The sequence below is a fragment of the Papaver somniferum genome, chromosome 10 (assembly GCF_003573695.1).
Source record: "Papaver somniferum cultivar HN1 chromosome 10, ASM357369v1, whole genome shotgun sequence".
Taxonomy (NCBI): Eukaryota; Viridiplantae; Streptophyta; class Magnoliopsida; order Ranunculales; family Papaveraceae; genus Papaver; species Papaver somniferum.
This window is the reverse complement of record NC_039367.1, coordinates 110,309,655-110,326,025: the sequence shown is the minus strand read 5'-3', so window position 1 is coordinate 110,326,025 and position 16,371 is coordinate 110,309,655. Positions and strand designations below refer to the sequence as shown.

At 36.5% G+C, this 16,371-nt stretch overlaps 1 protein-coding gene across 15 annotated transcripts; it reads left to right on the top strand.

The window, feature by feature from the left end:
* The first annotated feature begins 458 nt into the window (after positions 1–458).
* Positions 459–15,168, top strand: LOC113318839. 15 transcript variants are annotated; one of them, XR_003344890.1, is made up of 7 exons: positions 460–860; positions 2,600–2,664; positions 3,721–4,775; positions 7,706–9,439; positions 9,630–9,694; positions 10,751–11,807; positions 14,732–15,168. XR_003344890.1 is itself a non-coding variant. In XM_026567093.1 (4 exons), the coding sequence occupies exons 3-4, from the start codon at positions 4,046–4,048 to the stop codon at positions 9,653–9,655; spliced, it is 756 nt and encodes a 251-aa protein (XP_026422878.1). In that variant the 5' UTR covers positions 462–860; positions 2,600–2,664; positions 3,721–4,045; the 3' UTR covers positions 9,656–10,052. The 15 variants fall into 15 exon arrangements, 2 of the variants coding, with proteins under 2 accessions (XP_026422878.1, XP_026422879.1); XR_003344893.1 differs by having other exon boundaries at positions 462–860; positions 7,706–7,770; XR_003344891.1 differs by lacking the exon at positions 460–860 and adding an exon at positions 1,338–2,406.
* Positions 15,169–16,371: the final 1,203 nt, after the last annotated feature.

Sequence of the window (16,371 nt, the reverse complement as noted above, 5' to 3'; positions counted from 1 at the left end):
GGAGATTCTGACGAATATTTGCTCCAAAATTCGTTTAGGTCAAGGACCTTCGACCTGATCACATGGACTCAGGAAGTTTACTTCACTTTACAATTTTACTTATAACTTTTGCATTTCGTATCCGATTGACCTCGTTCAATTTCCATTGGATTCGATTTTCATCGTCTACAGAATAAAGTTAGCAAACACTTGGAAAGGCTACAAAAATCATGACCTAGTCAAAAACTTTGCAGAGCCACTTACGGTCATAAACCGCTATATCCAGCCAAGATATAGCTTGTCGCTCTTCCTGCTTCAGAGGATCATGACCAGAAGGCGACTGTTAGAGCATAGCTTGGTTGAACCCACCAAGCGTTGGTATGTCAAGTTTAGTTGTCATATTTTTGTGAATTAAAACTCATCTTAGAGTCGCTTGATTATGTAACTAAAGACAACTTATAGGTGATAGAAGAAGCACCTCTACATATCTTTATTCCAGAAATGATACCCAAGTCCTCAGCATGAATGAGAATTCTGGATAGAGCTTCCGTATAGAAAAGAAATAGATATGGGGATAGGAAATCACCCTGTCTTAGACCTCTAGAAGGATTGAAGAAAGAGTATGGAGAGCCATTTATAAGAACAACATAGGTGGTGGTAGCGATGCATTGCATGATTTTTTTGTCACCAAGTCTAAATCTAAATAAAAAGAAAAGCAACTTCGTTTCTTCTGTGTTCCTCTGAGAATCCTCCCCTCTTTTACTGTCTCAAATTCATACTCAAAGAAATCTCACACAAAATAAGAATTTTGTAGCTTTTAAAATCAAAAATTCAAGTTCAACCCAAGCTCCGTTCCGGCTGGATTTGTCTTCTGAGCAGAGGTAGGGGCTTTCTTTCTTTTTCTTTCCTTTGGTATCTTTTAAATTTCTTTCAGTGCTTTTACATTTCAATTCCTGAGCATGCATACATTTTTACAATTATAACCATTTGTATCTTTTAAGAGACTTGTTATCCATGGATTTAACAAAACTTACCCATGTTCTTCCTTCACATCGTCCTCGTCCTTCTGTTTATTAATTTTTAAACAATTAGAAATTTTGTAACCTTTATATCTAATCCTTGCATAGGGACTGTTGATAATTTTGAAAGATAAAAATTGTCTTATGAAGATTTAAAGGTTTATGGAACCATCCAAGTTTTGATTTCCAACGTGTATATATTTAACCTTGAATTTAGTTTCTAAATTTGTCTTTTTCATGTTTGTGAAAATGTCTCAATGAACACCATTTTGAAACATGTAATGCAACCTGGAATTTTCATAAATTGGTCTTGGTCAGTCGTAGTTGCCGAGAGTGAAAGAAATGAAATCTTTTTCTATATTTATGTTAATCCCTTCTATGAATTTGTGAATTCTTGGTAAACCTTTAGCCTGTGATGTTTGGATTAGTCCAATTGATTTTATTAAAATCCCATTTCTTCAAATCTTACGGTCTAACTCTTTTGATGGAAATCTTTTATAAGTCGCTTAACGGTATCAGTACTAAGCCTATTCATAAAACTGCCTCCCTGTCGTTTTCTTTGTTTTCTTAATCGTTTGGTTTGGTTACACGATGATTTCTCGAATTGGCTCCTTTGTATCATTGGCTAATTTACTTGACAAAATTTTTGCTTAACATCATTGTTCCACGGCTTAAGAGTTTAGGTTGATTTTAAAGGAAACTAATATATCTCTGACTTGTGAAGAAGAAAAATGAATGAGTTCTATTCTGGATTTTAGTGGCCAGTTATGCTACTCCTTTTCTCACACTAGCATCACATTTGTGATAAAAACAAAAATCCAACTTAATTACTGTTTTGTTTGCTGTCTTACTCACTGTTTGAATGGAACTGACAATTTTGACTCCCTTGTGATGTAGCTTTATTTGCTTGCCATCCCTGATTTAGATACAAGCTTTAGGAAAATGAAGAAATAGGTACTGAACAGTTCCGTGACTTATTTATGCCGAACTTGAACACGTTTTGTCATATTGATTCTTTGAAAACTCTCTTGGCAATTAGGACTGAACTACAAGACTTTACCTTGTTTACGTCAGATTTGTATCTTGGTTTGCTCCCTCGATCTGTGGTTTCTGTAACTTCATTTAACTTACCATAATTGCATTTTGCTTTGTCGAGTTTCTGGTGAGATTGAGACTGTACAACTACACTTGTGTTGGTTAGGCTTTTGGTTTCATAGTTGTCTTTCTATCCTGTATGTGTTTGTAAATGTTACATTTAATCGTTTGCACATGATCGAAAAGCAAGACGACTCTACTTTAGGAATGTCAGGCCCACTGGGCCCCCCCACTTACGAGTGGCAACCCGGAAGACCGTTAGCTGTAACGGTGGCTGGTATCCAGAACTACCTTGACATCGGCACTGGCCAAAGTAATAGTAGAGTAACTCGATTTGTAACACTATGTTTCATTATAAAATTTCAATTGCATAATGCTTTTTGTTTTATACATCATTTTAGCTGCTGCTCTTGTCCATTCGTTTATATTTCGTGTAGGCGCTATATTTTTGTCGTTATAACCCTTACTGAGTTGTGGCTCACCCCTTTTAGTTTTATTTTCCACAGAGTACGAGAGGAGCTTGCAGCAGTAAGCCGGGCAGGGCTTACGGCAGGCTTTTAGCACGTCAAAAGTTAGTTTCTTGCTGTTATAATGTGTATATCACGGGGTTGCTGGGTAGTTAAAATGCAAAATATCCATGTCTATTTTCTTGTCGTTATTTTGTGGATATCTCCCATGTTTTGATGTATATAATGACTGTTTATTTTGCAAGGAAATGATGTGTTCGTGTTAAGTTGATAAAGTTTTAAGGTCTGTCTATATTTCGGTGCATGTAGTTGCTCTTATGGTTTTTTTTGGAACATTAATGTATTCACAAGCCTTAGTATGTACAGGTCACTTTCCTTCGGAACTTGTTTTCTTCTCATGTATCTTGGCTTGTTTTCTTACTGTTAAAAAGAGGTGTACTGTGTACATTAACTTTGCCTAAATTTTCGAAGTGATCCGCGTAGTATGTTTCCTCTTTACATGTTTTTCTTCTAGTAATTAAGTAAGACTAGTGGTGGGATTTTTATTTGGATCTCATTTTTCATCGATTTGAATACATATTGCAGGTCATTTTATATATACTATTACAATCTGTTTGAACTTTCACTTGTGCATTTTCATATTTACGCAACTATATTAGTAATGTCAATGTCTTGAATGCATGTTTTAAATGTTTAAAATAAATGGACCCAATTGGACAAGTCCTATTTTAAATTTTATGATCCAACTCTTTATATGTATACATGCTTCCACATTTGAGTTGCTAGAAATGTCAGTGGACTTCTAAATATTCTAATTATTCGGACCTAACTAGACTAGTCCAGAAATGTTATCTAGCTTACATTTTGTTTATCGATCTATTTTTTTATTTTCGAGTGACGTACAGGGAGTTTCTCCCTTCTGGACGGGTTGAAATCCAACCTGTTAGAGGGAAAATTTACCTGTCCGTTACAGTTGGCATCAGAGCAAATGTTCCGATTTACCGGGGCTGTGTTGGTTTTCTTGTTTGAATAAGTCATTGATTTCGTCATTTTGGGGTATTAGGGAAAGCCAGAAACCATGATATACATATTAATGCGCTTGTTAGTAATGAACATTACTAACATTTTCTAACTCTTGTAAATGTCTTTGTATTGTGAAGATGCCTCCGAGGGTCCTTAAGCTAAAAGGTGTTGCTGCAGCGAGAAATGGTAAAGCCAAAAATCTTGCTATTGCAAAAATGATGAAAGCAAGTTGTGAGAAATTTGCAGAATACGTACGAACCATGGCTGGTGTTATTGGGAACCAGAACCAGTCGCGGCCCAATAATGTTATGTACTTGAAAGAATTCAGGAAAGTGGTTTGTGAGAGAGCGTTTCATGATACCGAAGAACCCGTAGAAGCTGAAAAGTGGTTTAAAGGGTATTAAAAAGGAGTTTGATGCACATTTAGTGGCTGAGGAGGATAGAGTACGTTTTTCTACATATATGTTTAAGGGTAATGCAGACGATTGGTGGGAATCCGAAAAGAGAATGGGAGACGAAACAAATATGTCATGGGCGCAGTTCGAAAAGTTGTTTCTTGACAAGTATCCCCCCCCACTATCCCGATCCCTGAAGTGTGCTGAGTTTGCTATCTTGAAGCAGGGGACCATGACAGTTACTCAGTTAGACAAGAAATTTTATGAACTCCAACATTATGGAAAACATCTTGTCGAGACCCCGGAATTGAAGGCTCGCAAACTAGAAGATGCATTGAAGCCAGGAATCCGTGCCCAAGTTGTTCCTCTACAACACCCAACTTATAAGAAGGTTTGGGGAGCCGCATTAGCTATTGAAGCTAACTGGATAAAAACACAGAAGGAAAGGGAAGAAAGTGTGCCGAGTAAGAAGAAGAATAACAACGATTCGTTCCCCCAACGGAAACGTCCACGTTTTGATCCTTCTCGTTCTGGGCATACAACCAACAAAGGAAAGGGTTGCTTTCGATGTGGAGATGATCATCTTGTCAAAGATTGTCCTGTTCCACCACCACCGATGCCACAAAACACGAATCAACCTCAACAGCCTACTGCACATAAAACGGATATTTATGGGAGACAACCTTACCAACCACGTACCCATGCGCCACCCTTCCAATCGAGACAACCAAACATCCAAAGAAAGCTAAATCATGATGTGGAGATTAAGGAGGAACCAGACAATGCCGTAGTCAAGGGTAACTTCCTAATTTTTAGTTCTCGCGTTAAAGTTTTATTCGATACCGGTCTTACCCATTCATTCATATGGTTTTATTACTTAACTTAGCCGCATTCATATATTTGAACTTGGTTCCTTGGAATTTCTTTTGAGGTCAGATCTTGTTGCCCCTTTGATTTAACTGCCTGGTAAATTATCTAACTCGATGAAGCTATCCTTCATGCAAGGTTTTAACAAATGAGCCTTAAAAATGAAATTTTGTTGTACCATAAAGAAAAGTTTATTCACATTGCAACATTTCTATCAAAATTGGATTTATTTTGCGCAGTCAGTTTTATAACAAAAGTAAGGTGCTTTTATCATTTTCCTGACTTTCCAGCATTATTTCCTTAGGTACTTTGAGGTACTGAATTAATGTTAGGAAATTTGTTTTCGTTCCACATAATCCCCAACTATAAAACACATGGTTACTGTTTTAGAAAATTTGAACTTTATAAAGTTTGCCAACCGACTCTCCATTTTGTTTTCTGTTTTCTTTATCTATATAGTATATGAACATTTTCACATTTCCTTGATACGTAATAAGTTAGTGATTGTTTTTAAAACTTCCATGATTTGAATCAATTATTGAACTAGATACAAGTACCATTTTCCAACCCAACAAATGGTTGGCTGATGCTCTTCTATTTAGTTTTGAATTTGGGGACCAAATTCTTTTTTCAGTGGGTAATGATGTAACGTCGCTAAAATTTCTCGTGGGCTTTGAGACGATCCTAATTTATCTAGCTAGAACCAGGGTAACGAGCGCGTACAATCCTAGTATTATCGGATGCTTATAAAAATGAAGAGTGCCCTAAACCAAGTTTAGGTTTTCTTAACTAAGTGGTTATCCCTTAGTGAATTTATTCTGCATAATTAGTAGGTGTTATGGGAATCAAGGCATGAATGCCACGTGATGGACATGAGCAGCTAGAGGGATAGTCCTGTCTTTTTGTCACCAAGTCTAAATCTAAATAAAAAGAAAAGCAGCTTCGTTTCTTCTGTGTTCCTCTGAGAATCCTCCCCTCTTTTACTGTCACAAATTCATACTCAAAGAAATCTCAAACAAAATAAGAATTTTGTAGCTTTTAAAATCAAAAATTCAAGTTCCACCCAAGCTCCGTTCCGGCTGGATTTGTCTTCTGAGCAGAGGTAGTGGTTTTCTTTCTTTTTCTTTCCTTTGGTATCTTTTAAATTTCTTTCAGTGCTTTTACATTTCAATTCCTGAGCATGCCTACATTTTTACAATTATAACCATTTGTATCTTTTAAGATACTTGTTATCCATGGATTTAACAAAACTTACCCATGTTCTTCCTTCACATCGTCCCCGTCTTTCTGTTTATTATTTTTTAAACAATTAGAAATTTTGTAACCTTTGTATCTAATCCTTGCATGTGGACTGTTGATAATTTTGAAAGATACAAATTGTCTTATGAAGATTTAAAGGTTTATGGAACCATCCAAGTTTTGATTTCCACCGTGTATATATTTAACCTTGAATTTAGTTTCTAAATTTGTCTTTTTCATGTTTGTGAAAATGACCCAATGAACACCATTTTGAAACCTGTAATGCAACCTGGAATTTTCATAAATTGGTCTTGGTCAGTCGTAGTTGCCGAGAGTGAAAGAAATGAAATCTTTTTCTATATTTATGTTAATCTCTTCTATGAATTTGTGAATTCTTGGTAAACCTTTAGCCCGTGATGTTTGGTTTAGTCCAATTGATTTTATTAAAATCCCATTTCTTCAAATCTTACGGTCTAACTTTTTTGATGGAAATCTTTTATAAGTCGCCTAACGGTATCAGTACTAAGCCTATTCATAAAACTGCCTCCCCGTCGTTTTCTTTGTTTTCTTAATCGTTTGGTTTGGTACACGATGATTTCTCGAATTGGCTCCATTGTATCATTGGCTTATTTTCTTGATAAAAATTTTGCTTAACATCATTGTTCCACGCCTTAAGAGTTTGGGTTGATTTTAAAGGAAACTAATATATCTCTGACTTGTGAAGAAGAAAAATGAATGGGTTCTATTCTGGATTTTAGTGGCCAGTTATGCTACTCCTTTTCTCACACTATCATCACATTTGTGATAAAAACAAAAATCCAACTTAATTACTGTTTTGTTTGTTGTCTTACTCACAAAAAATTCTATAATACTCCTTTGAATGGAACTGACAATTTTAACTCCCTTGTGACGTAGCTTTATTTGCTGGCTATCCCTGATTTAGATACAAACTTTAGAAAAATGAAGAAATGGGTACTGAACAGTTCCGTGACTTATTTATACCAAACTTGAACATGTTTTGTCATATTGATTCTTTGAAAACTCTCTTGGCAATTAGGAGTGAACTACGAGACTTTACCTTGTTTACGTCAGATTTGTGTCCATTGGTTTGCTCCCTGGATCTGTGGTTGCTGTAACTTCATTAACTTAACAAAATTGCATTTTACTTTATCGACTTTCTGGTGAGATTGAGACTGTACAACTACACTTGTGTTGGTTAAGCTTTTGGTTTCGTAGTTGTCTTTCTATCCTGTATGTGTTTGTAAATGTTACATTTAATCGTTTGCACATGATCGAAAACCAAGACGACTCTACTTTAGGAATGTCAGGCCCACTGGGGCCCCCCCACTTACGAGTGGCAACCCGGAAGACCGTTAGCTGTAACGGTGGCTGGTATCCAGAATTACCCTGACATCGGCGCTGGCCAAAGGAATAGTAAAGTAACTCGATTTGTAGCGCTATGTTTCATTATGAAATTTCAATTGCATAATGCTTTTTATTTTATACATCATTTTAGATGCTGCTCTTGTCCATTCGTTTATATTTCGTGCATGCGCTACATTTTTGTCGTTATAACCCTTACTGAGTTGTGGCTCACCCCTTTTAGTTTTATATTCCACAGAGTATGAGAGGAGCTTGCAGCAGTAAGCCGGGCAGGGCTTACGGCAGGCTTTTAGCACGTCAAAAGTTAGTTTCTTGCTGTCTATAATGTGTATATCACGGGGTTGCTGGGTATTTAAAATGCAAAATATCCATGTCTATTTTCTTGTCGTTATTTTGTGGATACCTCCCATGTTTTTGATGTATATAATGACTGTTTATTTTGCAAGAAAATGATGTGTTCGTGTTAAGTTGGTAAAGTTTTAAGGTTTGTCCATATTTCGGTGCATGTAGTTGCTCTTATGGAACTTATATTTATTTTTTTTGGAACATTAATGTATTCAAAAGCCTTAGTATGTACAGGTCACTTTCCTTTGGAACTTGTTTTCTTCTCATGTATCTTGGCTTGTTTTCTTACTGTTAAAAAGAGGTGTACTGTGTACATTAACTTTGCCTAAATTTTCGAAGTGATCCGCAGTATGTTTCCTCTTTACATGTTTTTCTTCTAGTAATTAAGTAAGACTAGTGGTGGGATTTTTATTTGGATCTCATTTTTCATCGATTTGAATACATATTGCAGGTCATTTTATATATACTATTACAATCTGTTTGAACTTTCACTTGTGCATTTTCATATTTTCGCAACTATAGTAGTAATGCCAATGTCTTGAATGCCTGTTTTAAATGCTTAAAATAAATGGACCCAATTGGACAAGTCCTATTTTAAATTTTATGATCCAACTCTTTATCTGTATACATGCTTCCACATTGGAGTTGCTAGAAATGTCAATGGACTTCTAAATCTTCTAATTATTCGGACCTATTCGACTAGTCCAGAAATGTTACCTAGCTTACATTTTGATTATCGATCTATTTTTTTATTTTCGAGTGACGTACAGGGAGTTTCTCCCTTCTGGACGGGTTGATATCCAACCCGTTAGAGGGAAAATTTACCTGTCCATTACAATCTTGGCTAATTTACTTGACAAAATTTTTGCTTAACATCATTGTTCCACGGCTTAAGAGTTTAGGTTGATTTTAAAGGAAACTAATATATCTCTGACTTGTGAAGAAGAAAAATGAATGAGTTCTATTCTGGATTTTAGTGGCCAGTTATGCTACTCCTTTTCTCACACTAGCATCACATTTGTGATAAAAACAAAAATCCAACTTAATTACTGTTTTGTTTGCTGTCTTACTCACTGTTTGAATGGAACTGACAATTTTGACTCCCTTGTGATGTAGCTTTATTTGCTTGCCATCCCTGATTTAGATACAAGCTTTAGGAAAATGAAGAAATAGGTACTGAACAGTTCCGTGACTTATTTATGCCGAACTTGAACACGTTTTGTCATATTGATTCTTTGAAAACTCTCTTGGCAATTAGGACTGAACTACAAGACTTTACCTTGTTTACGTCAGATTTGTATCTTGGTTTGCTCCCTCGATCTGTGGTTTCTGTAACTTCATTTAACTTACCATAATTGCATTTTGCTTTGTCGAGTTTCTGGTGAGATTGAGACTGTACAACTACACTTGTGTTGGTTAGGCTTTTGGTTTCATAGTTGTCTTTCTATCCTGTATGTGTTTGTAAATGTTACATTTAATCGTTTGCACATGATCGAAAAGCAAGACGACTCTACTTTAGGAATGTCAGGCCCACTGGGCCCCCCCACTTACGAGTGGCAACCCGGAAGACCGTTAGCTGTAACGGTGGCTGGTATCCAGAACTACCTTGACATCGGCACTGGCCAAAGTAATAGTAGAGTAACTCGATTTGTAACACTATGTTTCATTATAAAATTTCAATTGCATAATGCTTTTTGTTTTATACATCATTTTAGCTGCTCTTGTCCATTCGTTTATATTTCGTGTAGGCGCTATATTTTTGTCGTTATAACCCTTACTGAGTTGTGGCTCACCCCTTTTAGTTTTATTTTCCACAGAGTACGAGAGGAGCTTGCAGCAGTAAGCCGGGCAGGGCTTACGGCAGGCTTTTAGCACGTCAAAAGTTAGTTTCTTGCTGTTATAATGTGTATATCACGGGGTTGCTGGGTAGTTAAAATGCAAAATATCCATGTCTATTTTCTTGTCGTTATTTTGTGGATATCTCCCATGTTTTGATGTATATAATGACTGTTTATTTTGCAAGGAAATGATGTGTTCGTGTTAAGTTGATAAAGTTTTAAGGTCTGTCTATATTTCGGTGCATGTAGTTGCTCTTATGGTTTTTTTTGGAACATTAATGTATTCACAAGCCTTAGTATGTACAGGTCACTTTCCTTCGGAACTTGTTTTCTTCTCATGTATCTTGGCTTGTTTTCTTACTGTTAAAAAGAGGTGTACTGTGTACATTAACTTTGCCTAAATTTTCGAAGTGATCCGCGTAGTATGTTTCCTCTTTACATGTTTTTCTTCTAGTAATTAAGTAAGACTAGTGGTGGGATTTTTATTTGGATCTCATTTTTCATCGATTTGAATACATATTGCAGGTCATTTTATATATACTATTACAATCTGTTTGAACTTTCACTTGTGCATTTTCATATTTACGCAACTATATTAGTAATGTCAATGTCTTGAATGCATGTTTTAAATGTTTAAAATAAATGGACCCAATTGGACAAGTCCTATTTTAAATTTTATGATCCAACTCTTTATCTGTATACATGCTTCCACATTTGAGTTGCTAGAAATGTCAGTGGACTTCTAAATATTCTAATTATTCGGACCTAACTAGACTAGTCCAGAAATGTTATCTAGCTTACATTTTGTTTATCGATCTATTTTTTTATTTTCGAGTGACGTACAGGGAGTTTCTCCCTTCTGGACGGGTTGAAATCCAACCTGTTAGAGGGAAAATTTACCTGTCCGTTACAGTTGGCATCAGAGCAAATGTTCCGATTTACCGGGGCTGTGTTGGTTTTCTTGTTTGAATAAGTCATTGATTTCGTCATTTTGGGGTATTAGGGAAAGCCAGAAACCATGATATACATATTAATGCGCTTGTTAGTAATGAACATTACTAACATTTTCTAACTCTTGTAAATGTCTTTGTATTGTGAAGATGCCTCCGAGGGTCCTTAAGCTAAAAGGTGTTGCTGCAGCGAGAAATGGTAAAGCCAAAAATCTTGCTATTGCAAAAATGATGAAAGCAAGTTGTGAGAAATTTGCAGAATACGTACGAACCATGGCTGGTGTTATTGGGAACCAGAACCAGTCGCGGCCCAATAATGTTATGTACTTGAAAGAATTCAGGAAAGTGGTTTGTGAGAGAGCGTTTCATGATACCGAAGAACCCGTAGAAGCTGAAAAGTGGTTTAAAGGGTATTAAAAAGGAGTTTGATGCACATTTAGTGGCTGAGGAGGATAGAGTACGTTTTTCTACATATATGTTTAAGGGTAATGCAGACGATTGGTGGGAATCCGAAAAGAGAATGGGAGACGAAACAAATATGTCATGGGCGCAGTTCGAAAAGTTGTTTCTTGACAAGTATCCCCCCCCCCACTATCCCGATCCCTGAAGTGTGCTGAGTTTGCTATCTTGAAGCAGGGGACCATGACAGTTACTCAGTTAGACAAGAAATTTTATGAACTCCAACATTATGGAAAACATCTTGTCGAGACCCCGGAATTGAAGGCTCGCAAACTAGAAGATGCATTGAAGCCAGGAATCCGTGCCCAAGTTGTTCCTCTACAACACCCAACTTATAAGAAGGTTTGGGGAGCCGCATTAGCTATTGAAGCTAACTGGATAAAAACACAGAAGGAAAGGGAAGAAAGTGTGCCGAGTAAGAAGAAGAATAACAACGATTCGTTCCCCCAACGGAAACGTCCACGTTTTGATCCTTCTCGTTCTGGGCATACAACCAACAAAGGAAAGGGTTGCTTTCGATGTGGAGATGATCATCTTGTCAAAGATTGTCCTGTTCCACCACCACCGATGCCACAAAACACGAATCAACCTCAACAGCCTACTGCACATAAAACGGATATTTATGGGAGACAACCTTACCAACCACGTACCCATGCGCCACCCTTCCAATCGAGACAACCAAACATCCAAAGAAAGCTAAATCATGATGTGGAGATTAAGGAGGAACCAGACAATGCCGTAGTCAAGGGTAACTTCCTAATTTTTAGTTCTCGCGTTAAAGTTTTATTCGATACCGGTCTTACCCATTCATATGGTTTTATTACTTAACTTAGCCGCATTCATATATTTGAACTTGGTTCCTTGGAATTTCTTTTGAGGTCAGATCTTGTTGCCCCTTTGATTTAACTGCCTGGTAAATTATCTAACTCGATGAAGCTATCCTTCATGCAAGGTTTTAACAAATGAGCCTTAAAAATGAAATTTTGTTGTACCATAAAGAAAAGTTTATTCACATTGCAACATTTCTATCAAAATTGGATTTATTTTGCGCAGTCAGTTTTATAACAAAAGTAAGGTGCTTTTATCATTTTCCTGACTTTCCAGCATTATTTCCTTAGGTACTTTGAGGTACTGAATTAATGTTAGGAAATTTGTTTTCGTTCCACATAATCCCCAACTATAAAACACATGGTTACTGTTTTAGAAAATTTGAACTTTATAAAGTTTGCCAACCGACTCTCCATTTTGTTTTCTGTTTTCTTTATCTATATAGTATATGAGCATTTTCACATTTCCTTGATACGTAATAAGTTAGTGATTGTTTTTAAAACTTCCATGATTTGAATCAATTATTGAACTAGATACAAGTACCATTTTCCAACCCAACAAATGGTTGGCTGATGCTCTTCTATTTAGTTTTGAATTTGGGGACCAAATTTTTTTCAGTGGGTAATGATGTAACGTCGCTAAAATTTCTCGTGGGCTTTGAGACGATCCTAATTTATCTAGCTAGAACCAGGGTAACGAGCGCGTACAATCCTAGTATTATCGGATGCTTATAAAAATGAAGAGTGCCCTAAACCAAGTTTAGGTTTTCTTAACTAAGTGGTTATCCCTTAGTGAATTTATTCTGCATAATTAGTAGGTGTTATGGGAATCAAGGCATGAATGCCACGTGATGGACATGAGCAGCTAGAGGGATAGTCCTGTCTTTTTGTCACCAAGTCTAAATCTAAATAAAAAGAAAAGCAGCTTCGTTTCTTCTGTGTTCCTCTGAGAATCCTCCCCTCTTTTACTGTCACAAATTCATACTCAAAGAAATCTCAAACAAAATAAGAATTTTGTAGCTTTTAAAATCAAAAATTCAAGTTCCACCCAAGCTCCGTTCCGGCTGGATTTGTCTTCTGAGCAGAGGTAGTGGTTTTCTTTCTTTTTCTTTCCTTTGGTATCTTTTAAATTTCTTTCAGTGCTTTTACATTTCAATTCCTGAGCATGCCTACATTTTTACAATTATAACCATTTGTATCTTTTAAGATACTTGTTATCCATGGATTTAACAAAACTTACCCATGTTCTTCCTTCACATCGTCCCCGTCTTTCTGTTTATTATTTTTTAAACAATTAGAAATTTTGTAACCTTTGTATCTAATCCTTGCATGTGGACTGTTGATAATTTTGAAAGATACAAATTGTCTTATGAAGATTTAAAGGTTTATGGAACCATCCAAGTTTTGATTTCCACCGTGTATATATTTAACCTTGAATTTAGTTTCTAAATTTGTCTTTTTCATGTTTGTGAAAATGACCCAATGAACACCATTTTGAAACCTGTAATGCAACCTGGAATTTTCATAAATTGGTCTTGGTCAGTCGTAGTTGCCGAGAGTGAAAGAAATGAAATCTTTTTCTATATTTATGTTAATCTCTTCTATGAATTTGTGAATTCTTGGTAAACCTTTAGCCCGTGATGTTTGGTTTAGTCCAATTGATTTTATTAAAATCCCATTTCTTCAAATCTTACGGTCTAACTTTTTTGATGGAAATCTTTTATAAGTCGCCTAACGGTATCAGTACTAAGCCTATTCATAAAACTGCCTCCCCGTCGTTTTCTTTGTTTTCTTAATCGTTTGGTTTGGTACACGATGATTTCTCGAATTGGCTCCATTGTATCATTGGCTTATTTTCTTGATAAAAATTTTGCTTAACATCATTGTTCCACGCCTTAAGAGTTTGGGTTGATTTTAAAGGAAACTAATATATCTCTGACTTGTGAAGAAGAAAAATGAATGGGTTCTATTCTGGATTTTAGTGGCCAGTTATGCTACTCCTTTTCTCACACTATCATCACATTTGTGATAAAAACAAAAATCCAACTTAATTACTGTTTTGTTTGTTGTCTTACTCACAAAAAATTCTATAATACTCCTTTGAATGGAACTGACAATTTTAACTCCCTTGTGACGTAGCTTTATTTGCTGGCTATCCCTGATTTAGATACAAACTTTAGAAAAATGAAGAAATGGGTACTGAACAGTTCCGTGACTTATTTATACCAAACTTGAACATGTTTTGTCATATTGATTCTTTGAAAACTCTCTTGGCAATTAGGAGTGAACTACGAGACTTTACCTTGTTTACGTCAGATTTGTGTCCATTGGTTTGCTCCCTGGATCTGTGGTTGCTGTAACTTCATTAACTTAACAAAATTGCATTTTACTTTATCGACTTTCTGGTGAGATTGAGACTGTACAACTACACTTGTGTTGGTTAAGCTTTTGGTTTCGTAGTTGTCTTTCTATCCTGTATGTGTTTGTAAATGTTACATTTAATCGTTTGCACATGATCGAAAACCAAGACGACTCTACTTTAGGAATGTCAGGCCCACTGGGGCCCCCCCACTTACGAGTGGCAACCCGGAAGACCGTTAGCTGTAACGGTGGCTGGTATCCAGAATTACCCTGACATCGGCGCTGGCCAAAGGAATAGTAAAGTAACTCGATTTGTAGCGCTATGTTTCATTATGAAATTTCAATTGCATAATGCTTTTTATTTTATACATCATTTTAGATGCTGCTCTTGTCCATTCGTTTATATTTCGTGCATGCGCTACATTTTTGTCGTTATAACCCTTACTGAGTTGTGGCTCACCCCTTTTAGTTTTATATTCCACAGAGTATGAGAGGAGCTTGCAGCAGTAAGCCGGGCAGGGCTTACGGCAGGCTTTTAGCACGTCAAAAGTTAGTTTCTTGCTGTCTATAATGTGTATATCACGGGGTTGCTGGGTATTTAAAATGCAAAATATCCATGTCTATTTTCTTGTCGTTATTTTGTGGATACCTCCCATGTTTTTGATGTATATAATGACTGTTTATTTTGCAAGAAAATGATGTGTTCGTGTTAAGTTGGTAAAGTTTTAAGGTTTGTCCATATTTCGGTGCATGTAGTTGCTCTTATGGAACTTATATTTATTTTTTTTGGAACATTAATGTATTCAAAAGCCTTAGTATGTACAGGTCACTTTCCTTTGGAACTTGTTTTCTTCTCATGTATCTTGGCTTGTTTTCTTACTGTTAAAAAGAGGTGTACTGTGTACATTAACTTTGCCTAAATTTTCGAAGTGATCCGCAGTATGTTTCCTCTTTACATGTTTTTCTTCTAGTAATTAAGTAAGACTAGTGGTGGGATTTTTATTTGGATCTCATTTTTCATCGATTTGAATACATATTGCAGGTCATTTTATATATACTATTACAATCTGTTTGAACTTTCACTTGTGCATTTTCATATTTTCGCAACTATAGTAGTAATGCCAATGTCTTGAATGCCTGTTTTAAATGCTTAAAATAAATGGACCCAATTGGACAAGTCCTATTTTAAATTTTATGATCCAACTCTTTATCTGTATACATGCTTCCACATTGGAGTTGCTAGAAATGTCAATGGACTTCTAAATCTTCTAATTATTCGGACCTATTCGACTAGTCCAGAAATGTTACCTAGCTTACATTTTGATTATCGATCTATTTTTTTATTTTCGAGTGACGTACAGGGAGTTTCTCCCTTCTGGACGGGTTGATATCCAACCCGTTAGAGGGAAAATTTACCTGTCCATTACAATCTTGGATCGAGAGAAGGCCGGAAAATCTCCGTCTTCCTGATGTTCAAATGGAACCCTCATGCACCACCTTCATGTTGAATTATCTTAAGAGCTTTTGAGACTTCTAAAGTGTCCCCTATAATGGTTCCATCATCGAGGTACCATGCGTGCAGGTCTAAGGTGCAGTTGCTAGCAATGTGGCAGATCAGGGTTGCTAGCAATGTGGCATAAGGTGCAGTTGCTAGCAATGTGGCAGATCAGGGTTGCTAGCAATGTGGCAGATCAGGGGGTGTAAAGCTAGTGCAAAGAGGAGAGGGCCTAATGGATCGCCTTGCTGCACTCCTTGAGTGGAGGCTAAAATAGACTCCTCGTAATAAAGTCTTGGAGGCTTTGCGTAACAAAAATCAACCCAGTAAGATATGCTAGGGCATCTAGCTCTGACTTCCCTTATTATAGTTGATCTATCAACCATATTGAATGCATTAGAGAAATCAGTGAGCATCATAGTTAGGTTGCTTTGTGTACGGTGTACCTTTCTCCTCGAGAAGTCTGTTGGCAGCGTGGAGTATGCTTTCCCCTCTGCAGGGAATGCCGACACCAAACTAGTGGTTGCCTAGATAGTTTGCCATCTCTTTGCATACTGAAGTTGCTGCCAATTTCAAGCACAACCGACGCCAGATTGTACCAATAGCTATTGGTATTAAACCGCCATCAG

Coding starts and splice junctions, on each gene's coding strand:
- LOC113318839 (XM_026567093.1), top strand. CDS start 4,046: ATGTTTAAGGGTAATGCAGACGATTGGTGGGAATCCGAAAAGAGAATG. Junction 4,776..9,629: donor AGACAATGCCGTAGTCAAGG/GTAACTTCCTAA, acceptor TATTTTCCACAG/AGTACGAGAGGAGCTTGCAG.